The sequence below is a fragment of the Monomorium pharaonis genome, chromosome 6, assembly GCF_013373865.1.
Source record: "Monomorium pharaonis isolate MP-MQ-018 chromosome 6, ASM1337386v2, whole genome shotgun sequence".
Taxonomy (NCBI): Eukaryota; Metazoa; Arthropoda; class Insecta; order Hymenoptera; family Formicidae; genus Monomorium; species Monomorium pharaonis.
Window position 1 is genome coordinate 209138 of NC_050472.1, and position 25703 is coordinate 234840.

Consider the following 25703-nt stretch of genomic DNA (forward strand, 5'->3'; position numbering starts at 1 on the left):
ATTTGCTAAAAAAGAAGAAATTGAAAATGTAAAAAATAAATGCCACATATTTTTTAATGTGCACACAGAGAAAACAAAATGTAATGCATGAAAAAAATATTTTATGTGAAAAATTTAAGTCAAAGAGCATACGTGCAATATTTTGAAAAACTATAATCTCAATAACTAATATTTTTTATTAAAAAAAAAAAAAAAATCTATAGATGAGCACTAAATTTACATATATATATTATCCCATATTCAGAACGTGCTTATAAAAATATATTAGTGCGCTTTTTAATCGTTTTATCTTTATCATTTATTAGATATAAAACAAAGATAGAATGACAATAAAAGTGCACTAACATCTTTATAGAAGTACATTAATATATTTAATGTGAACTATAAATTCTTAGTAAATTTTGGAATGCAGCCAGTGCATGACATGTTCTACAGAAATCGGGATTCTGCTAACTTCAGGTAGTTAGGTATTCCTGTCAGAGGTCCGAGTGTGTACATACAACTTCCAAATTCTAATAGTCCATATTCCTTCTCTACGATACAATGGTGCATTCAGCAGAAAAAATAATTTTGCAAATGCTTTAATATATATATTCCTTTGATTTATGATTAATTTATACATTTAGATCCGACAGGCACTAAGAGCAAAATCAATCGTATTGAATTGAAAAATTTTACAACAATTGCAAAGCTACTTTTTCTGCTGAACGAATAGATTTGGTTGGTTATAATACTTTCAATGGGAACTCACTCTTATGGCTAATACACACTGAAAACACGTGGATTTGCTGCGCGGGAAGATGTGTTTTCTGAACACAGTTAATATTGACGCATGCGTGGCGAGGCATGATTTAAATTTGAACGAGGCGCAACGAGCGTTTCAGTCTTCCGTCGACGTCGACTGTTGGTTGTTGTTGGTGATGTGGTGTGCGGTTGTGAGTGTGTTTTTCTAGTGCGGCGACAGATTCAAGGCCGGCACGATCAATTAAGATACTTGTTTGGAAGATCCGAAAATGTCTGACAGTATTAAAGTGGCCATCAAAGTCAGGCCGCTCATCAAGAGGGAGAAAGACGAGAATTTATCGTTACAATGGACAACTCAGGGAAACACCATTGTGGCCACGGACGCCGAGCTCAGGAAGCGAGCTGACGGTGGATTCGAATTTGGTACGATGTTTGTATCTTGATTACGAATGCGAATTTCGGGACATGTTTTAGTTCTTTCTAGCTTTATTTGGGGTTTTTGTCGAAGATTCCTCTTCTGCGACGCATTAAGATTCTAGACAGCACTTACGCATGCTAAAGGATGCATGTCAAAAAAATATCTCAGAAACGTTTTTAGAGATGCATTATCTATAAGATATTTTTAAGATTTCTTTGACGTCTTTTAGACATTGTCTGAAAGACAATCTCTGTCACGATTTTTTATCTTTCCCCTTCAATTAATGTATATTTTATTTCACTTTAGTTATAAGAAGTGCATACACGTCATAAAAAGTTAAGAAAATTATTATATAGTTATTATTAGTTAACGTTTTGTTATATGAGGTTATGATTTTCACAGACAAATACAATAGACAATCATTGGCGTTCATCTTTTGTTCTAGCTTTTTAATTGCAAGGCCAGAGCTGGAATGATCCAGTTAATATGTTTATTTCTACTATTATGCATTAACTTTGATCTATGTTTTACTTGCTTTTTATCTTTTTTTAATTCTAAAAGTTAGTGATTTAATATATACTTATCTTTTACAATTTTTAGAGTTTGAAAAAGATAAGAAGCGTCTTAAATTAAGGTTAAAGTCAAGGGAAAGAAGTTTTATATTATTATTTACTTCTTTTATCTATTTTGTATACATATTTATTGGTTGAAAAATGAATAAAATATTGGTTCTGATGTCTCATCCTCTTGGATGTTCTGAAAATTCATCTTGCAATTTGAAAGAGAACTTACAGGCTATTAATACTAATACACAATGTTGCATTTGCAGATCACATTTTTGACATGAATGCCAGCAACAATGATGTATTCGACATTGTACGGCCTATTGTTGATGCTGCTGTTAATGGCTTTAATGGTACGATATTTGCTTATGGACAGACAAGCTCTGGCAAAACTTACACAATGATGGGTACCTCAGAAGAGCCTGGCATAATACCTCTGGCAGTAGAACATATATTTGACGCAATAGCTGCCATTCCAGGACGCGAGTTTCTACTAAGGTTAATACATGTTATGATAAAAGTGATTTCTGAAGTTCTTCTAAAGAGTGTTATCAGTGTATAAGTTATGTGAGATCAAAAAAGTATTTTAGACAATGTATTTATAATATTTTAGGGTGTCATACTTGGAGATTTATAATGAAAAAGTTAATGATCTTTTGAATGAGGACACGGATATAAAAATACATGAGGATGCCAACGGGCAAGTGTTTGTAAAATCTAAGGAAGAGCTTACAAATTGCCCTGAGGAAGTTTTATCAATAATGAAGAAAGGTAACAAAAAACGAAGGATGGGCGAAACAAACATGAACGAGCGAAGCAGCAGGAGCCATACGATATTTAGAATTGTAAGTATGTCAATTTTCTTTAGTATTAATGGTAGTAATAGAAGCAGGTAGAACTATATATCAGTCCCTAAACTTCATTTAGATATCTAAAAAGTTTTTCTATAATTTCCGCTAGATTACCAGTCTCAGTTCTCCAGTATTATATATCAGGTCTTGTGAGATTGCTTAATCTTGTTTTTTTGGGGGGGTTTAACGTAACTCTAGTTCCTTAGGCTTGAAAAGGAGATATATGATTGGGATCAAACCTGAGATCCACAGATTACAAGTCAATCGTTTTTACACAGAGCTGCCATGCTGCACAGCTTGATACTTTGACTGCTATGTGTATTCAGTTGGATACATACTTACATATGTGGGTCCAGCTGTGTGTATCAGTTTGAATAAATATACATTTATTTATTATAATTTGTATATATATCAATTTACACTTATTTTATGAAAGTTAGGCACAAAATAATAGTATCGTGTTACAGAAGATTGATTACAAAAGCTTATGCGGCAGTCAAAGGATTAATTAATAATATATGTGAAATATTTTGATTTATTAAATAATAGAATGCTTAATATTAAAAAAACCTGAAATTTTCTGAAGATTTGTTTCTTGAAAATTACAGATTTTTATAGAATTTTATTGATATTATTACTAAAATTGAGAATTTTACTTTTAAACTTAAATTGTATTTTTTCCTGACAAAATTATTTCTTTGGTCATTTTTTTTGATGGAAAATGTCTACAATTAATTAGCAATAAATATAGTACACACATTCAGAGCCGCTATTTCGTACACAATTACTGACAGTTCGATAACTGTCGTGCATATTTTTTTGTATATCGAAATACGTGTGCAACTACATTTACCGAACCAACAACTATTAGTAACTGTGTATGGAATAGCGGTCCAAGTAGTACAAATTTGAATTTTAAATGGAGTTTTTTTTAAATTAGTAATAATAGCAGATATTCTAGAGAAATAAGATATTATTCTAAATAGGTGCGTTTAATCACTTTGAATTTTATATTACTAGATTTGTGTATAGATATATTATTATATATTATTTAATTGATATTATTTCTATTTACTACTTTCTCAATTTAATATTCAAAACTTAAGGGACTTTTCAAAGTGCTCGTATTATTAAGGATTAAAAACTATTTATAATAAAATAAATTTAATGTAATTTAATTTAAAGCTGCATTTAAAAAATTAGTCAACTTTGAATTTTGAATAAAATTTCTTAAAAAATCTGGGAATTCTTAGGAAATTCTTTTACAAAAGTTTCAGAAAACATTCTGAATAAAGTAATCTCACAAATTTGAAAAACAAAAATGACATTTTGCAGACGATCGAAAGTCGAGAGGCTGGGTCTAACCCAGATGGAGCAGTAGTAAAAGTTGGGCAATTGAATATGGTAGATCTTGCTGGTTCGGAAAGAGCACGTCAAACAGGTGCTACTGGTGAACGTTTTAAAGAAGGACGTCATATTAATTTATCACTTTCTACCTTGGCATTAGTAATAAAGCAATTAAGCGAGTCGCAAGATTCTCGAACATTTATAAATTTCCGAGATAGCAAGTTAACAAGATTACTTCAGGCTTCTTTGGGTGGTAATGCTATGACTGTGATAATATGTGCAGTTACGCCGGCTGCGCTAGATGAGACGCAATGCACATTATTGTTAGTATTTTTGCTTTTTAAATCATTTTTTAAATACGCATTAACATAAATTGTAATATTTTATTTTTTAATTAATAGATTCGCATCCAGGGCCAGGAATATAAAAAATAAGCCTGAGCTAAATGAAGTTATGTCCGACGGTGTACTTTTAAAACGTTATGCGAAACAAATAGACAAGTTAACTGCAGAATTAGAAGTAAGCTAATAGTGACTATATTCTGATATACACTGCCAATATGAAAAATTTTAATTTACATAGTATGAACTACATGTACAGTACTAATTATATATTAGTATATATAATTATTATAAATATTAAAATATTTTTGGATTTTTAAAAAACTTTCAATAAATTTTAAATGTAAATTACGTATTACATGTTGTAATGTATGATAAAGGCCTCAAAAGCAAATATTTAATGTTTTAAGATCTGTTGACTTATATAATAAATTAATTTTCTTAGAGAATGAAACAACTAACTGGAACGACTGATTTTCAAGAGATGGAATATAAAATGCAAGAAAAAGATCGCATTAATCAAAATTTGGAAGAGCGTATTAGATTATTGCAAACTCGGATAGTCACTGGTGCCAATCGCAATAATGCAATATTATTTAAAGCTAAAGAAAAGAGAAGACAAACTTGGTGCGGAACTGGTGGATTTAATAAGGCAAATACATCTATGTTTCCAGCATGTGCGAATTTATCACCAATCAAAGAGATGTCACCTATAAAATCGTATAATAGAAAATCGAGTATTATGGATACATGTAAGTTAATTTTTTCCATATAACAAATTAAATATTTTAATAAGTTGAAGCTATATATTATTTTTACAGCTTTTCAAATAGCTTTTACTGATTTTGAGCTGGATCTTATAAATAGCGAAGTAAATCGTAACGAAGAGAATGATGAAGAGAGTGATGAGGATACTTTTATTACATATCGTAAACAGAACCGTGTTAAGTTTTTGGATACTCTAATTATTCACAAGTCGCCAAATTTATCTGACAACGATAATATCTCATTTGAGAAAATTGATGCTTCTACTCAGACTAAAGGGTAAATAATACAGAAAAATTAATTTATTTAAATAATTTGTTTTAATATTTTTGTAATAATTTTTTTTAATAATTAGGGATCAGTCTCCCGGTACACCAAAACAGACTTTGCGAAACAGAATTCGCGATTTGTCAGAGCAATATTCGCAGCTTCAAGAATTTACAACCTTAGAGAAACAGTTATATATTGAAGACCAGTCTTTTGAATTTAAAAAAAAACTTGACAAATTTTCACAGTTGGAGAAGCAATTGGAAAATATCACATCTGACAAAAACGCTTTTGAACATATAGCATCTGAACTTCGTAAAAAATTAATTGCAGCTGAACAACGTTATACTTCAGCAGAAGATCAATTAAATGTACAAGCAGCAGAATTGCAAAAAATACCAGAGTTAGAAAAGAAAGTAGCGCAATTGTCTGCACAAGAGATAGAGGTGCAAAGTGTTCCAAAACTACAAAATCAAATAGCTCTTCTTACAGCTGAAAAGGATGGCTATGAGCATGTCGCATCTGAATTACGAAAAAAGCTTAAAGAAATTGAACAACGTAATATTCTGTTAGAAGATCAATTAATGACACGTAATATAGAATTAGAAAAACCACTTATAGATTTATCGATTAGTGAAATTATTTCTTTTGAAAAAGATGGGCTACAATGTAAAATAACCGATGTTCAAACCAAGTTAACAGAAGCAGAGCAAAGTAATAATTTACTGAAGAATAAACTGGAGGAGCAACAGCAAATGCTACAAAATTTTCAAGACGAAAAAGATATATTTGCTTCTGAAATGCAAAATAAATTAAAAGAAGCGGAAGAAATCAATAATTCAATAAGAAATAAGTTAAACGAACAACAGCTGGAAAACGAAAAGTTCCAAAATCAGGAGGAGCAAATTACACAACTTAAGTCTGAAAATTATGAATTTAAACTTACTATTGATAAACTTCAAGAGCAGCTAATAGAAACTAAAGCAATAATTAGTACAAAAGAAATTGAAATATGCAAACGCCAGCAAGAGTCAGATAAACTTCAACATCTAGATGACATTATAAAGGAAAAAATGGAATTTGAACAAATCAATAAGGAGTTAAGAGACCATTTGAAAGAAGTAGAAGCGATGAATGATTCAATGAAAAGTAAATTATACGAACAAGAGCAATATATAAAGAAAACTTATGATTTAGAAAATCAGGTTGAAATTCTTGCAATTGAGAAAAACGAATGTAAAGGTTTAATCAGTGAATTAGAAATGAAACTGAAAGAAGTAAAACTAGTAAACAATTCGCTGGGAGATAAATTAAACGAATATGAAACAAATACATACGAAACTGACAGTTTAGAGATTACAAACAAAGTACTTACACCTGAAATTAAATCTGAACAGATTATTTCCGAATTGCAAGAGAAGTTAAAGGAAGTGGAATTAAATAACAATGTAATGAAGAACAAAATAAATGAACAGGAATTGCAATTGCAGAAGAATCGTGATATGGAAAAAGAGATTGAATGTCTCACGTTGAAGACAAAAGAGTTCGAGTCTACAGTTCAAGGATTGAAAGAAAAATTGGCGAGTATTCAACGTTACGTTTCAATAAGAGATGAATCGGATGGAGAACAATTACAAGAGATTCAAATAGACGCAAAAATTACAAGTCCGATATCTGAAAAAGATGAGCAAGATTCTGTAAAATTGCTTCCACAATCACTGAAGAGTCCTAGACAGGAATTTCAGGACAATCAGAGCAAAAACGAAATTAATCATTTAAAGAGCCGTATAAATGACTTACAAAATATTATTCGGGATCTAGAGAACGAAAATACGTATTTAAAAGAGCAGGCAACAAAATCCATAGCGGATAACGAACATAACGAACAATATAATTTGAGTAACGGCGATTCGTCGAAAATTATAGATCACGATTTATCGATCACAAGGATGTCGCTAGACGAGGATAGTGCTAAGTTGTCTGCGGATCTCGTCTTGAAAAATCAGGAATTGGACGAAATAAAGCATGATGTGCAAAGTTTAAAGGCAGATATAGAAAATTTGCAGCAAACTATATATTTATTGACAACCGAGAACAGTGAATTGGCAAATAAATTATCGACGGAGAAGGAGTATAATGAGAAAACGACTGTTCAGTCTCAACGGATTATCGATGAACTTTACGCGCGGAATTCAAAGATAATAGATGAAAAATTGGAGCTGGAGAATAATTTGGCAAATGTTAACGAACAATTGGAAACCCTTCATTCGAGAATGCCCGAAGTGAACTTAAATGAAGAGCAGTTAATTCACAAATATGAAGAACAGATCAATAAGTTGACGGTAAGAAATACAGAGTTGTTATCCCATATTGCAGACAAAACAAAAGAAATCGAAATCATGACCGAGAGTAAGTCACTTCTCTATGAACACGACTGCATATACAAAGATAAATTAACGGATCTTACGGAAAAATATAATTATTTAACAACTGAAAACAATGAACTTTCCACTCAATTGATGGACAGAATCGAAGAGACTGAGGGATTAAGACAAGAGTGCGATATTCTGAAAAGTAAATTGGAACTATCACTGAAGAATAAAGAGAGCACTGGTGACGATACAGTACAACTGAAAACGGAGAATATTATGTTGAAGACTGAGCTAGTGGAACTGAAAACTAACATAAAAAATCTAATTGAAGAAAATTCAAAAATGTCTACTCAATTAATGGAAACTATAGAAGAATTAGATAACGCACGGAAATTCAACGGAAATTCTTATAACGATACCATGCATTTGTCGATGTTATTTAATACCTCGATGAATGATATAATGGACAAATCTACATTAGATGATAATCCCGAGGCGAAAATCTTAAAGCTGCAAGAGAGCGTTAATCATCTCATGCATCTCAATAGAAAGCTTAGCGATCTAAAATTAAGTCCCTGCACTCAGTGCATGCATTTAAATGAGACGAATGAAGATCGAAGAATGTTGAAGCTCAAAGTGAAGTCTCTTAATCGCAAATTGGAGAACATGCAAAGGGAGTTCAATAGCAAATCTGCAATAAGTGATGCACTCATTTTGAAGGCTAAACAAGATGTAAACTTAAGTGTGTGCAATGTATCTTTTAATGCCAGTTTCACGGAGAACATGGATGTCAGTTACGTCGAGGAAAAACTTCAATCTTTAAATAACGAATTGCAAATATTGAAGGAAGATCATAATAAACTGTCGGATTTGTATAAAGAAAAATGTAATGAAGTCGAAGAATTGCAAAATAGTACTATCACAGATTCAACGTTGCACGACGATTTGAATTCCAGTATTAAGAAAACTCCAAGTAGAACCTCATTGAGACTAGAAAATATCATAAAAGCTATGAGCGATTTGCAAAATGAATTCAAGAGCATAAAGAGAGATAACGAAAGTATCAAGTCAGATCTTGCAAAGTTCATTAACGAAAAGAATCGCTACTAATGGATGATATTAATACATTGAAGACCGCTAATGAAGAGTTGCTGCAGAAATTGTCGGAAAGTGAACTTTCGCATGTTACTGTATCGGAGAAAGCTGATATCCTTGAAAATGAGATAAGAGACATGGCGATGAAACTACAGGAGTTCACTGTTCGATGTAAAGAAATTGAAACTGCAAAGCTGTTCCTTGAAGTAGAAGTGGAAAGTCTAAAAGAAGACAAAGCGATGAAAGACCAAACGATAAATGAATTACGTCAAAGCCATTCCTGTCTAGAACACGAACTGGATATAATTAAGAGAGAGAAAGAAGCATTTAACAACGACATTATTATTTTAGAACAAAAGTACAAAGAACAACTAGAATCACTAAGAGCAATGAACGAAGAGTTAACCACCTCAAAAGCAATTGTTGCACAGGAATTTACCAATTATTCAAAAGACTCGGAAAATAGATTGGCGGAGCTTACTGAAAAGGTAAATAAGTGCACTTCCGAAAACGATTATCTGAAACAGGAATTGATTAAGCTGCGTGACATAGAAAGTAAATTTGAGAAGATGAAAACCGAGTATGAAAATAAGTCACAACAAGACAAAGCATTAACCGACGATAACAAAAAACTCAAAAATGAATTGAACGATATCTCTAGGAATATTATTAAGGAGATCAAGTGCCTCAAACCTAACATTGATACTCACTTCGTGAATAAATCGGTGGATGAGCAGTTCCAAGTATTTGTACAAACTATTTTGACAAAGGAGGAAGAAATAGTAAAGACTATGCGGGACCGTTATGAAAAGGAGAAGCAGAAGCTCGAGGACGAAAAGCGGCAGAGCGTGGACGCGGAGAAACGTACAGCGCTATGGGCAAAAGAACTGGAATGTGAGATAGAGAAACTTCAGAGGGACCTGTCCGAGCGAGAATCCGTATCGGAAGGATTGCAGAAAGAAGTTGCGCACTTGAAGCATCTTTTGGATGAAAGTAATCGCGACAGAGAGGCATTGGGAGAGAAGAATAGTCTGCTCGAGGCGGATCTTAATAACTTGCAAATTGAATATACTAAGTATTCTAAGATCGACACAGTGAACGAAGAAGCCATTATTATCGCGCAGAAACGAGAGAAACAAGCGCAAGAGATGATCAGGAATAAAGAAACGGAATTTCAATTAAAATTGAAATCGGAGAAGGACGCCTACAACAAACGGATTGAGGATCTCGTGTGCACGATAGAGTCCTTCAAGACGAAAAACATGGAGTTGACAAGTAACATCGAAGGTCTCGAGGCCAATCAGAAGCAAATGAAGAACATTATCGACTTGAAAAGTAATGAATTAATGAAAAACAATCAAATTATTCAGAATATGCAGGTCGAATTCGAACAGCTTACGGAGGCTTACAACTATTTGAACAAGGAGTGTGAAGAAAAAGAATTACGTATCACGGAGATCAAGGAACTTTTGAAAGCTAAATGCGACGAGCTAACAGAATATAAAGCTAATCTCGAGACAATCGTGCCTGAGAACGAGCTGCTGAAGCAACAGATTAGCGAGCGAAAAGCCAGTATAGAACAATACAAGATGGAAATAGAGTCCCTGAAAATGGAAAATAAGAAAGAAATTGACACGATTAATGATCAATTGAAATATGAAGAACTGAACAGCGTCGAGTTGAACAAACAGATAGCTGAATTGAATAACAAGAATGTAGCCTTGATGGAGGAGATGAACACCTTGAGGGACGATCACGCGATGTTACAATGTAAATGCGCGACGTTGGAAAGCGTGTCAGGAGCAGTACGAGTAAAATCTTAGCGGAAGAACAGATAGAAGAGCTGAAAGACTTGAACAGGTCTTTGCGAAATAATTTGGACGGCGCCAGCAACCGAATAACGGAGTTGCAGGCTACGAAGACCGATTTGATGAAGCAAGTAGTTACTTTAAGTAGCCAGTACGATGCGACGTGCAAAGACAATCAGGAATTAAGGGAAACATTGTTATCGTATAAATCCAGACATAACGACACGTATACTACCTGCGAGAAATATAATGATTTGCTGCAAGAGAAAAATAAAGTTGCGTTAGAGCTCGAAGCAACGAAAGTACAGTTAAATCAGAAGAACAAGGATATTGAGAATTATATTAACGAGATAAAGATATTGACGGAGAAGAACAAGGAACTTGATCAAGAGTTGGACGAGTTGGCGGATGTCATTCGCGAACATGACATTGAGAATACGAAGTTACAGGATCAGTATTTCACATGTCGTAACGAAGCTGACGAGTTACGAGAAAAGGTCACGGCTCTCGAGAGAAAGACGACGCAGAGTACGAACATGTCATCCTCTAACAGATCTCACGATGATGAATGTAATTGTGCGACGTTGAAAAACAAGATACGAGAGTTGCAACTGGAAGTGGTGTCGAAGAATGGAAAAATTGCGACGTTGGAGCTGCAGATACGTAGCGGAAGTTTCCCTTATGAATCGAAGTGTCAAGACCTACAGGAGCAGCTGTCGGCGTATAGTAATAAGGTACTTTATCGTATTTAATTATTACGAACATTACTACGATTGTAAATTCAAATTTTGATTTTATAAAATTTTGCGTATTCTTACAGAATAGCGAGTTAAAGGCGGAAATTAAACGACTCCAAATGGTCATGGTACGCACAAGTGCGAAAGAATGTGATGTGTGCAAACAGAGACTTATAAATAGGAGACATCAAACGTGCCAAACGATGCCGACTAACTTATTGCGCTTTTGTGGCACAAGCAGCGGCATAATCGATGTAAGTATATATCAATATATCTGAACTGGGACAATCAGTCTGCCATTTAACAATAAAAAGAAAGAATTGCGCGCAAGAGCAATCGTTTCATTGCTCCAGTTTAATGGTATCACATTGTCACATCTACATTATTAATGCTAATTTATAAATTATCTTTCATGATATAATTTCATACAGGACGAAATTAGAATAACGAAATTGGAGAAGGAAAAGCAGATTATGAAGGAAGTGTGTCGATCTCGAACCAAGACTATAAAGGAACTCGAAAAACAAATACAGGAATTCGAGAAGTTGTTGAATTCCAAAAATTTATGATCTGCAAAAACATTTTTTTGCCTTATATTTACCAAACGTTATCGATTGCAATATATATAATATATATATTAAATTAATATTATGTACGTAATTCATGGCCTTCTATCACGTGACATTCGATTAGACAATAATTAGATTTAAAGTTTATGTAAGGGATAGAGCATATAAAATGTAAATATTCTATTTTTTAATGTTATAATATTATAATGTAGTTTTATATTTTTATGACATAAAGATGCAAACTTTATTACTTATTTCATATATCGACTACAGATGATAACAGTATGTTTTTTTGCCAATTTTACATGTTCTTTAAGATAATATAATTCCTGTGATATAATGAATGTTTAACTTAACTAAGATATAGTGTGTATATATAAAAGTATTATATAATCGGAATAAATTAGTATAAAAAATTAAATTTTAGTCGCCATTTGCATCGTGCCTGCTAATTTTACACATTATATTTTATACAGTTTCTAACACAATAGTAATACACGGTGTTACTGTTGTTTATAATCGTTATGTACAATCGTTTTTAAAAACTGCGTAATGATCTATGTAAAAATCTATACACTCTATGAATAAATACAGAGTAAAGAATATCCGAAATTAAATTTATATTTTAGAACAGAAATCTTTTAATGGAAAAAAAAGACTTATATACAAAGTGATATAAGTTTGATAATTAGTATCTTAGATATTACAAGTAATAATATCAAAAAGTTTTTGTGATAAAAAAGTTTAACATTTATAAATTTAAATTTATTTTGTTTATATATAAAACATATATTATCAGATATAATCAAATTTCTTAAAAGGGAAAATTTGATTATAAGATAAAATAAGAATTTTATGTAAAATGTTGCTTGTACAAGTTGGAGCGCATTAATGCACAATTTTCTTCTTAACTGTAGTTTTCCTTCAATTTTTCTTCTTTAATAGAGATACTCTGATAATAAACAGATTTTGTAATTAAACAGATTGCGTAATTAATATATTTGTGTTAGTATACTTTGCAAAAATATTGATACTTTAACAAGTTGTGGACTTTATAACATTTTATTTTGGAGATTTTTTTCTTTTTTATAATTTACTCAATGTTACTCTAGGGTTTATCGAATTTCGCTTTTTTGATTTGTATCGCATTATGTGCTTATACGGCCTCTTGGTACCAATTTTGTTTGAAACAAATCTGAAACGGAAAATTACATTGTAGCATCAAATTAAACGTCTAAATTTATTTAAATATCGTGAAAAAATTTCAATACAATAAATATATTTGCCATACAGTCGACAAAAAAGACAAGAATTACTAGTTTTTACATTTATTTAAAATATTAGTACTGTTATAATATTTTTTATTTACATATATACCTTTATCAGGTTCTTCTCCCACTTCTTCACGATAATATTGTACATCGTCGTCTTCCTCCAATGCACTCTTTTCGGTAGATTCCTTCGCAATTTTTTGTAGAAGTATATCATTCTCTTTTTTCTTTTGAATTCCTTTCAACGACTTCTCTTTGTGTTTCTCTTTTGTGCTTCCTTCTTCTTTTTATTTTCTTCCTGCAACTTTTTTCTCTTTTCCTTTAATTTCTTCTTCGTTTCTCTTCTCTTTTTTATCGCATGTTTCTCTTCTTCTGTTTTATGTACAAGTTCATGGAAAAGCACTTCGCCATCGAGGAGTCCATTTTCCACCTTGATTAACTAAAACAGATTGGAACAAAATATAAAATAAATATCTATAAATTTATTATTTGTAGAGATCAGATAATTTAGTTCTTTTAACTACCTGCAATGTTATTCTCGGTCCTAACTCGAATAATCGAATCGCGCTTTTAGAATCAGCATGATTCCCTCTTGACGACAATTTTGTGATAATGTGACATGACTGCTTTCGTCATCTTCTGCTTCGCTTTCTGACATGGTCGGTTTCGTCAGAAATTCCGAAATATCTTGATATTTAGACAAATTTGGTACTTTTGCTTGTACTATTTTTTTAATACCTCTCGACAAACCTACAGGTATAACTTTGATCGTATAATGTCTAAAGTCAATAGTTTTGGACGTTGCATTGTAATTTAGACATATGCAACGACGAATCGTGCTCAGATTAACCTGTCAAAGCGTTATTTTATGAATTAATGTTTCTTTAAATTGACTATTTTATAAAATTGCATATCTTGAATTAAGTGCCTCGCAAAACTTACAGTGGTCAAGTTTATAGTTGGAAACATGTTCTGGAAAGTGGAAGCTATGAGTTTCAATTGCATCCCCTCGCCACTGAAATTGTTTAAAACTAAAAGTGGAGAAGTTTTGAAGGCCTCCTGATATACCATCTGTTTCTTTAGCATAGATATAACATCTCGTGCTAAACAGAAACTGTGTATCTTGAAGGTAAGTGTAGGGTCCTCTAGGCAATCTATGGCAATATTTAAGAATATTAATAAATCAATTTACAAATGAATTAATTTAAATAATCTTCTTAAGAAACTTTTATATTGATAAGTATAGTAGTTCATTAAAACAAATACAGTACTTGCAAAGGTTTAAGGTATATTCCCAGTTCCGTTTTGGTGAATATGCACATGTGAGTCACATGCAGCACGCTTGCAACAGAGACAAAGTCTTTAATTGTATTTTTCTTTCGAGCTTTTAAGGACGAAGCTGTAAAAGGTTCCATAACTTTGCGAAAGTCTTTGGTAAGTTCAACAATATGTTCCCCTGGCAATCCACGATGGAATACAAAGGAATGAGGTGCTTTCACTAATTCTTCCTTCTCTTCTGTATTTATCTGTTTATTTCGCTTCACACATCGACCCTGTGTAAAAAAAAACACATTTTTATTAAAAAAATTAAATTAGCTTTAGTAACCACTTTTAATACCTAATCACTCCTGCTTATATGTATAATTTGCTATACAAATGTATAATAATTTTAGTTTCAATAATAATTTTATTAAATGTTTTCAAGTTACTAATTTTCTGGTGACAATTTGTTTTTCATATAATTTTTCAAAATTTTTATAAAAAAATTTTAGAATATAATTGTATAACCTTTAAAAAAATTTTATTTTATACAAATTAGAACACTTCAGAAATATTAAGTCTATGTATTTTCCAAAAATCTTTATATGTAAATTAAAAAATATCCATTTTTAAGATTTCTTAATATATTATTTTTTATAAGATCTTACAAAATTTAAAAAGTATTTAAAATTGAAAAGAATGAGAAATCTTAAAAATCTTTCATGCAATGTATTTCTGTAATGTTTTAGTTTATATAAAAATTTGGAGGAAAAAATTTTATCATAGTTTATATTAATTATAATTGCATATAATTATTATAATTCGTAAGAACGAAAATAATACCTTTCTTTTACGAGCCATTTTTAGGTTAAGTTAGGTTATAATTTAGGATTCAGCACGTGGTCAAGATAGTAGAGATTCGAAAAATTAAGAAAAATTCACTTTAATTATCATTTTAAAGAGACGATTTGCTTTCTTATTTTTAATATAAAATATTTTTTCTTTGAATCACTTTCTTGCACTAGTCTATGTGGCCTACACGCTGGTTCCCACGTTCTCACGTATACAAATTGATACAAATGGCGAAGGTGTACCACACTTCCACAAGTGGACTATCCATGTATTTTAAACTCGCGTTTTTTTTTTCAAAAAAAAAAAAGATATCACAAAACGCAATTGTTTTTCGACAAGTAGAAATTAATACTTAAAATTAGTAATTTTGATAATCTTTATTCTATAAAAAAACAAAAATTTTATATTAATATTGTTGATAATTAATCAATTGTTGGTTATATAGCTAATATTTTTATCAGCTGCAGTTAATCAAGAAACGCATCTCGCGCCAAATTCTTTTTTTTTAGAAAGAACTTTTTTAAAATGAACAACTGATTCTTTGTAAATAAATTAATGTATTAATAATTACATATATTAGTGTAGAATAAAGATTTTTTTCTGATTATAATAATATAATAATGACCAAAATGCACTTGAAACATAGATATGAATTTAATGCATGTATTTTGAATGTGTGTTGAATATTATTATTTCTTTACAAAATTTTGAATCTTGTCAATTTCTCATACGTCCTGTTAAATGATATTGGCGTCGTGTGAATTATGGAAGTTATTATGAAAAATTCTGAATAAATTGTCCAGAATCCGAATAGGGGTTGTATGGGGATTTAAAGAGGATGGATAGTGTTCTTCGAGTACTGCTCCAATACTGTCAATTTTATCTCTTCTTACACTATTATAATCTGTATAAAATTTGTTGTTTTTGCTTTGAATAATTTAAATTATTATACTTACCTCACTTATCGCAATAATTATAATTGTCGACATTATTTTAATCGCAAGAATTTTAATTCTTAAAAATTGACAAAGAGGGAGAGAGTATTAGAAGAATATAATAAAATAAGAGATGATTAAAATTTAGAAATTATGCTTCTAAAAACTCCTAGAATTTTATATTTACACTGCGAGAAATTAAAATGCAAAACATAGGATTATTATAGTCCCTGCATAAAACGTCGAATTGAAAAAAATTAAAAATATTGACATTTTGTCAAAAAACAATTCAGAAGAACTCAGAAGATATTCAAAAGATATTCAATTGAATATCTTTTGAATATTTTCTGAATTCTTCGCATCAATCGCAATAAGAAGCATAATAAATGCGAACTTCATATAACAATTAATAAATGCGAATTCAAATAAATGCGAACCTTCGCATTAAAAAAGATTCACTTATTCTGCTAATTGTTATTGAATTCAGAGGTATACAAGATTTTATGGTTCTATTCTCAATCGCACTGATACGTATTGGCCACGATTCAATCTGAGATTTTTGCAAAGCAGAATTCACGATAAAATCTTGTGGATGCAAAACACTATTTTATGTTTAGTAATAAGCACATATATTATACATTAATCAACAATCGACGACTAATGTAATGAAATAAATGACATTAATTGAAGCTCCGAGCATTATAATTTCAAATGTTTTCTGTCGTTTTTCTTCGCTATCCATATAGCGTATGAGTGATAAATATTACACCAACGTAACATACGCGCATAGATTGGTGGTGCATTAATATTAAAATGCGATAAGCATGTCTCGAATATATTATAATTGGTGCAGCTTTAGCAAGATATATTATTAATCATGAGTCCGAATGTATAAACAAATACATCAAAGGAAGCAAGATACCTTATTACGCTCAAACCGCGATAACGCGACATCCTGTGGATTTGAATCTCTAACGTGATCTCTTTAATGCTGGATACTGCAGACAGAAAGTTTTATTAAACAAGAGTTTTTATTAAGCAAGAGTTTTATTAAACGACTTCCTCTAGATTTTTTGTAATTACGACATTTATTTAATGTTATATAATTTCTCGTGTATTTTACGCTATATTCTCATGAACTTGAAACTTTATATTGAAAGACTCGTTATTCTTACTCATATATTTTTTTTATATCAATGCTATTCAGTGTAGGGATTCACCCAAATTTAAGAATATTTTTAACTTTCAAGAATCCTTTATGCTTTTTTCCTACTTTGTAAGCTGCAAGATGGTTGGGATAATTAAACTAACATTATTTTTATGTTAGTTAAATGAAATCTTATTGTTATTTTAAACTATCAAAATCTTATATAATAACAAAAACTGTATATTAAAAAAAATTAATACTTAAAAATTTACAGTATAGCATTTTAGGATAAACATATTGCTGTGTCCTTCGGTTTCTTCGCTGTGTCGGTCAGCTGTTTCTGATTGACATCATGTCGAACTGAGACCGATCAATACAGAAAAAGAAAACAAGATCGTTGCTACGATAACGTGATCGTTTGTTTGCTCTTTGTCTTTCTCCGGGTGTCACGATCCGAAAAGCGGTTTTCGTTGTAAGCATTAATTAAGACATGTTACGGAGTTCTTGTGTTTACTGTGTTCAATTAAGCTACACAAAAGTTCTTTCTTAAAACTTCCCGTGTTGTTTATTTCCCGAGACAGTGCGGGAGTGCCGAGTACGCGAAGCGATGAGTTACACACGGGCGTACAATATTACCTCATTATTTCTATTGACGTTATGAAATAATCCTATGCAGACAGGAAATAGATAGGGGAAAAAAGTGGAAGGAAAACGTAAAAGTCGAGGATCCGACTTATAATTCTGCGGAAAATAAGTAGATACAATAAGGAAACATCATTGAAATGATGTAACGTCGGATTAGCGAACGTTTAAATGCATGAGAGGCGCGCCGCGAGGGAATCGATCGTCACGGGATAATCCGTCAATTAATATACAACAAGGTAACGAGAGAGAAGTTAGTCTTGAACTTCTCGAGCGGCGGATTAAGCGGCCGCCATAATAAGAAATTACGATAAAGCACTTCCCTTCTCACTGTATTATGAATACTACGCGAGTAGAGAACGGGCTTGCCGCCGGGGAGGAGGACGAGGGGGATGGGAGGAGGGGAGAAATGGCAGGGGTGGAAGAGGGAAGGAATACGCACGCAATGGTGCTTCATTGTCTCGGGAAGCGCGGGAACTCGTTAGGCAAAGCGAACTCCTCTCACGGTGCAAAGTTCACGGCTGCTTCACCGGGAATCCTTATCTACCTAGCGCGTGTCTGGGGCCCTGTGATTTTTTTTTTCAACCGCGTCGACGTTTATGTCCGTGAACTCCAAACAGCGAAATCTCAATCCTCTGTATTCGATTCGACATGGAAATCGTGTATCTCTCTTCTTTAAAAGACTAAGAGCGTTGAAAGTTATAATATATTTATTTTTACCATTTTTGCTTAAACAATTATAACAATACTTTCTGTTAAAATATATGCAAGAGTCATTAAAGAATTGTTTTATATTTAAAAATAATAAAAAAATAAGGAAACCCAAATAAGAAAACTGCTGCATTTTCTTTCGTTTTTACACATCTATTTGTACATATCTAGTAAATATTTCAAATTTTAATATCCACTAAAACTTAATATCGACTAAATCTTCATTGGTATTTAATGTTTATAATAAGTTTTTTAGTTTAAAATTTTTTTAAGTAAACTTCAAACTTTGAAGCGTCAGGATTTTGAGTTTCGAAGCTTTCGCATTGCAGTTTGAAGTTTATTTCAAAGATTTGTGATGCCTCGAAATTTCAAATTCTTTTAAACCTTCGAAAATTTGAAATTGTCAAAAGTAACAGCCCTAGTTTTTATTTATGTAAATTAAAAAACAAACACATTCTGCAAATCTTTGAAGTGAATCTCAAACTTCGAAGGTTTGAAAGTTTGAAAGTTCAAAGTTTCAAGTTTACTTCAAAGATTTAATGTTTCTGTTTTGCTTGTTTGATAACTTTTGTTTGCTGGTTCGATGTAGGGCGTGTTTGATTAAGACCCAAAACTTGTTCGTAATTTTCTTATGGTGGTTTATTGAAATGAGCGTTTCCTACACGTGTCGAGTTGCGACGTGGTTATATAAGAGAGCTTTCTAGAGAGAGATGCGCGCGCCGAAGAAGCCGGTAAACGACGAGAGAGACCGAAGTCCCACGAACATGCGCGAGCCAGCGACCGATCGATGGATGCAGTCGATAACCATTGAGTGACAGAGAACGAACCTGTCATACTGCGGCCGATAATAACTGCGCGAAGAAATGAATTTATCGTACACCGCCCCGCCTTGAAAGGAGCTCTTTCAAAAATGAAAAACAATACGAAGCGCAAAGTTAGTTCGTAACTCAGTAATTATACAATAGTGGAAATAACTAAATACAAAATAAGGCAAAATGAACTGCCATAACTTGACATAAAAATAATAATTAAGAATAAGCAAGGCTTTACAGCGTCTTAGACAAAATATTGCTACATTCTTCTGTTGGCAAGATAGCCAATCGCGACAATGGTCGAACGAGTGTTCCCTTGTTGGTTCGTAGAGTAGCTGAGCGGGCTATGCCATCCTCTCCTGGATGGATCTTCTCTACTCGACCCCTCAGCCATTGAAGTGGAGCAAGTCCGGGTTGTTTTATCAGGGCAAGTTGTCCCACCTTCAGCTGATCGCCCTTTGAGGTGGGCCATTTGTGCCGTTGCTGTAATTGGTGCAGATAGTCTTGGCTCCAGCGCCTCCAAAAATGCGTCGGAGTTGGTCAGTGAGCTGCCATCTAGTGAGTCTATTCATGTTGACATTCTCCAAGCTGTGGCACGGAAGACTGTTAAGTGTGTCGCCAATAAGGAAATGACCAGGAGAAATAAAACTGAGATCATTTGGATCAGTGCTTAAAGGAATCAAAGGACGGGAGTTGAGGATTGCCTCGATTTCGCATAAAGTCGTTTGTAATTCCTCAAAGGTTAAGGCAACGGTCCCTACTATTCGATATAAGTGAACTTGATCGATTTACTCCTGCCTCCCAAATTCCGCCGAAGTGGGGGGCGTTGGGATGGTATAAAGGTCCACGATATTTTAGAGTCCTGCGCGTAATTATGGATACTATCCTTTACTTCTTGTTTCGTAAAATTCATAGATTTCTGATAATTGTCGAGACGCACCAACAAAGGTGGTGCCGTTATCCGAAAAAATAGAACTGGGCTTGCCCCTTCGAGATACAAATCGCCTCAAGGCCGCAAGAAAGGCGTCGGAGGTCAAGTCACTCACAAGTTCAATGTGGATAGCCTTGGTCGCGAAGCAAACAAAGATGCAGACGTATGATTTCATATGACGAGCGTTTCGTCGTTTACCATCTCGTATGGTCAGCGGTTCCCCGCATAGTCAATACCACAGGTAGTAAATGGCCTAGATGGCTTAACTCTGGGAGCGGGTAGATTTCCCATTTTAGCTACGGAGTTTGATGGATTGCATTTGAAGCAGATGACGCATTGTTTGATTATTTTTCGTGTAATAGAGCGTATGCCCAAAGGCCAGAACAATTGACGAGTCGCGGCCATGGTACCTGGAGGCCAGCGTGTAAATTACGTATGTGTGTGTTTTTTATTATAAGCTCAGTTAAAATATGATGCTTGGGCAACAAAATCGGATGCTTCGCATCGTAGGAAAGTTCGGAATTCCTTAGTCTCCCACCTACCCTTATTAAATTGTTATCATCTAGGAAAGGCGATAGAGATAGTAAATGACTTGATGATTTTAATGGTTGGTTATTCCTTAAACAATCAATTTCTTGTGAGAATGTACTGTGCTGAACTGCGCGGCAAATGATCATCATGCAGCGGATGCTTCTTGATGCGTAATTGATTGCTAACATACGAGCCCCGTAACGGAACTTAATGACCCTTAGACAATAGGCTACTATGCGACATATTTTGTCGATATTAGAAAATTTATTCAACAATGAACTGATTGGTAATAGGCTTATAGTGGAAGAAAGCGTGGTTGCTCCTTTTAGCTCAGGCATGTCGGATTCCTGAATTTTCGGCGTGGTCTCAGTGACAGGCCACTTGATTCCCTGTGCTTGAGAAAGGGAGGGCCGGACCACCACAAATCGCATGTTATTAGTTCCTTAGAATTTAGGCCGCGGGACAACACATCTGCGGGATTCGTGTTGATTGTATGTGATGCCAGTCAGTAATCTCAGTCAATCGCTGGATTTCTCCGACGCGGTTGGCCACAAATACTGACCATTTTCTGGAGGCGGATGCGATCCAGTTTTAATGTGATGGTCGAATCTGACCATAGGAAAAGCTTGACGTTTGCCAGCTCGACAGACGACCTTTACCTTGTGGACCTAATTGGGCGAGGAGCATGGCTGCGCACAATTCTAGGCGTGGAAGAGAAGTTGCTTTGAGAGGCGCAACACGAGCCTTGGAGCACAATAGTTCTGTTCGAAATTCGCCCTTGATGTGTACGAGCGAAGATAGATGCACGCGCCATATGCTCGTTGGCTGGCGTCAGCGAAGCCATGCAATTGGAGATTGCGAGGTGTCGTTACTGAATTTTACGCAACGACTTATGCTTAAAGTATTTAGACTGACTAATTCTGACTTGAATTGACTCCATTTCGACAGAATAGATGGGAAAACGGGCTCGTCCCACTGTAGATTTTGTTGCCATAGCTCCTGCATCAGCAATTTTGGAATGATTATTACAGGGCCAATCAACCCCAAGAGGATCAAACACCTGGCTATCTCTGATAGCAACTCACGTTTAGTAAGAGATTTATGATTGCCAGTATCTTGAGCATTATACCGCAATGAATCAGTCGAAGGATTCCAGAGTGTTCCGAGTATCTTGCAGTTGAGCGTTTTGTCAAGAGACAAGTTAGATTCCATTGTGTCATGCAGCCCAGAAAGAATGCGGCAGTTATTGGAGGCCCACTTTGCGAGGTGGAATCCTCCTTTCCCAAGAAGTTGAATGAGCTCGTCCCTTAATCTTATGCATTCGTCAATTGACGTGCCACCCGTTAGCACGTCATCGACGTAAAAATCGGTCGGTAACATGCATTGGGAAGCTAACGGATAATCATTTTTGTACAAATCAGCTAGATATTTGAGTGCCCTCGTGGCCAGATACGATGCGGAAGAGGTTCCGTACGTCACGGTTTTTAATTCGAAAATCTGAAGTGGATCAGAAGAGTTATCACGCCAGAATATTCGCTGCAATTGAGTTTGAGATGGATCGATGAGCACCTGGCGGTACATTTTTATTATGTCCGCTGTGATAACAAACGGAAGAGTGCGGAAAGCGCAACAGAATAGAGATAAGATCCTGTTGGATTACAGGCCCGACTCTCAGGGCATTGTTGAGTGAGATTCCTGTGGGACCTTTGCATGAACCATCGAACACGACCCTCAATTGGTGCTACTGCTGTCAGGCCTTAATCACGCAATGGTGCGGTAAATAGAAAACCGGCAATTCAGTGTTCGCGGGTTCCTCGGTTTCGATGGGTGTCATGTGACCTAATTGCACGTACTCGTGCATAAATTGGGCGTAATCACGCTTCAATATTGGCCGAAAATCAAGCTTCCTTTCTATTTTGTAGAACGACGTAAAGCAATGGCTCTAGTATCGCTTATCGAATTTACTTTATTGTCCTTGATAGGTAGCTTCACGACTATTCGTCCTTCAGGATTGCGCGTTACGTTCTGAGTAAAATGATGTTCGCATTCCATTTCCTCTATGTAAAAGGATCGGATAGATGCGGAGGTTCCTCAATGCGCCAGAACTGGCTGAGTTGATTTGACAATTCTTCGTTTGTAATGGACAAATGAAGCGTGTTTACATGGGAGTTTTTACTGTTAGTGGTGAATCCACCTGCCAGGATCCACCCGAGTTTAGTTTGTTGAAGTATTGGGTGGCCGGGTGATATCTTAATTGATTCGGGCAGACTAATTCCCAGAATACTTCGACTCCTAGTAACAAATCAACATCATCTGAAACATGAAAGTTAGGATCAGCTAACCTTATGTGGCTGGGTACTTGTAGTTTGGATTTGTCTATTGATCGAGATGGGAGCCTTTCTGTTATTTTATCTGTGACAATACATTTGATATTTGTGCGATAATTGGTGGCACGCGATTGAAACGTCAATTGTACGATATGACTCGACTTGCTAATTGTACCATTAATTCCCGATACGACTATGTCTGTTGTCTGAGTGGGAAGTTGTAATCTTTTACAAGGAGCTTGATATAAGATTTGCTTGGATCCGTTATCTAGTAACGTTCTGCATCTCTGCCCGCATCCGTATCGATCCAAGACGTCCACTACTGCGGTGGATAATAACGTGATCCTGCTACACGAAGTTGACGTGCAAGTAGTAACAGAATTAGTGATAGCCTCGACCTGAGACGGCTCTAAAGCCGTATTTGAAGATTGAGAATTGTTGGTTTCTTTTGCCTTTAAATGGAGCAACGAGTTGTGCCGCTCACTGCAGAACTTGCAATGGCCCGATTTGCATGTTGGGGCAGAATGATTTGTCGAACGCAAGCAATTGAGACATAATTTTAACTTACGTGCCTGGATATGCGCTCAGGAATTGTTAATTTGAGAAAATCCGCACAGTAATAGATTAAGTGATCTTCCTTGCAATAATTACACTGCGACTTAACTGTGGCAGCATGCGTGCCCTGCCTTTAATATTTATGCGACCTTGAGTCGACGTGCCTCCAACCGGCTTGACAGGTGCTTCAAGCACTTCACATCTGTGATGCAAGAAGGCCATAAATTGTTTCAGTGTGGGTATTTCCCTTCCTTGAGCGACGTTCGCCATTGGCGCGCTGTTCCTGAGTTCAACTTGGAACTTAATATGTAAATAATCAAGTCGTCCCACGTGTCCGCTGGACGCTTGAGAGCTTTCAATGCACGAATATGTCGAGCCGTACCATCTGCTATTGACGCAGATCGTTCGCGTTCTCTTTCACCATTGTGGGCAATTCAAAATAGCCTGGATGTGCGCTTGAACTAAGACTTTAACGTTATTGTAGCGTTCCTTGAGGAGATCCACGCTATGTCGTAGTTTTGGTTGGACAATTCTATTGAACTTATAACCTCTGCAGCATTGCCTGTCAATGATGCCTAAGGTATTGAAATTTTTGAACGTCGCTCAAGGAATTATTGTTATGTATGACTGATTGAAAGTTGTCGTGGAATGCAAACCACTCTTCATAGCTACCTGAAATTGAAGCAAGTTTAGTTTTGGTAATTGAACGGCCGTTGCCGATTCTTCTTGTACATTAGCCGTGGGGGTTGCATTCGCAACATTTCTATGACCACCGTTGTCGGCGCCGCCCGCCAATACCTTTATTTTTGCAGCTAAATCATAAAATGCACACTCGAATGATTCACGATCTTGATCTTCCACGAGGGACTCTATTTGCGTTTGAATTTTGTTATACTCTGTCCAATACTGATCGAGTTTGACTTGCCTAACCTCCAAAGCGGCCGATACAGCCGTCGTTACCTCGGTAATTGTATCAACATAGTTTTTTATTCGCGTGCATGACGCTTTTACAGTCGCACGCATTCGTTTTAGAGCGTAATGTCGTCCGTCATTGTCGATAAACAACGAAATCAAGCAAATTTAGGATGTGAGAAGTAAGGTTAATTGGCGACGACACACGGTGTCTTCCTACCTTGTGTAGCTTCGTCTGCGCCGTCGATGTGGCTGCGAGGCCTCAACTGCTGCCGCTGGGAATCGTGTCCTGTTGTCTTGTTTCGTCCTTGAAATGGAGATCGTCTCGTGCTGGATCACTTCGTCTCTTTCGTTCCTGTACTCGACGATGTCGTCGATAATTTCTAGTGCATAGGAACCGGGAGGCGAAGGAGTTGGCTTCACAAATGCCGTCGATGACGTCTTATGGTGCAGAGGCCGAAATTGCCGAAGGAATATTGTTGATCCTTCTATCAGTTTCTCGATCGTTGCAACTCTAATGGCTGCTCACGTGCTTCTTAGGAACGCAGGCGTCTGCCGTAGAATCCGCCGTATGGACGGATCCGGCTCGAAGGACCCAAGATGTTTTGCTTGTTTTGATAACTTTTGTTTGCTGGTTCGATGTAGGGCGTGTTTGATTAAGACCCAAAACTTGTTCGTAATTTTCTTATGGTGGTTTATTGAATGAGCGTTTCCTACACGTGTCGAGTTGCGACGTGGTTATATAAGAGAAGCTTTCTAGAGAGAGATGCGCGCGCCGAAGAAGCCGGGGTAAACGACGAGAGAGACCCGAAGTCCCACGAACATGCGCGAGCCAGCGACCGATCGATGGATGCAGTCGATAACCATTGAGTGACAGAGAACGAACCTGTCATACTGCGGCCGATAATAACTGCGCGAAAGAAATGAATTTATCGTACAG

The 25703-nt window shown here is 35.0% G+C and overlaps 2 protein-coding genes and 1 pseudogene across 2 annotated transcripts; 1 reads left to right on the top strand and 2 right to left on the bottom strand.

The window, feature by feature from the left end:
* The first annotated feature begins 1013 nt into the window (after window positions 1–1013).
* On the top strand, window positions 1014–12480 carry LOC105838275 (kinesin-related protein 4). Its single transcript, XM_012683718.3, is given in 12 exon segments — window positions 1014–1167; window positions 1992–2223; window positions 2339–2570; window positions 3912–4246; window positions 4325–4442; window positions 4710–5016; window positions 5086–5308; window positions 5385–8770; window positions 8773–10548; window positions 10551–11305; window positions 11392–11562; window positions 11740–12480. Coding segments are annotated over 12 exon segments (7827 nt in total). The 3' UTR covers window positions 11878–12480.
* On the bottom strand, window positions 12097–15461 carry LOC118646018 (annotated as a pseudogene).
* Window positions 15462–19950: 4489 nt separating this feature from the next.
* On the bottom strand, window positions 19951–25656 carry LOC118646091. The gene is made up of 3 exons (XM_036288384.1): window positions 25650–25656; window positions 24984–25284; window positions 19951–20095 (listed from the first exon to the last, which is right to left on the bottom strand). Exons 1-3 carry the CDS (start codon window positions 25654–25656, stop codon window positions 19951–19953), a joined length of 453 nt encoding a protein of 150 aa, XP_036144277.1.
* Between the last annotated feature and the right edge of the window lie 47 nt (window positions 25657–25703).

Excerpts from the sequence above, each read along its gene's own strand:
- LOC118646091 (XM_036288384.1), bottom strand. Across the intron at positions 20,096-24,983 it reads CGCAGACGAAGCTACACAAG|CTTGGAGAATGTCAACATGA; the intron begins GTAGGAAGACAC and ends TCCGTGCCACAG.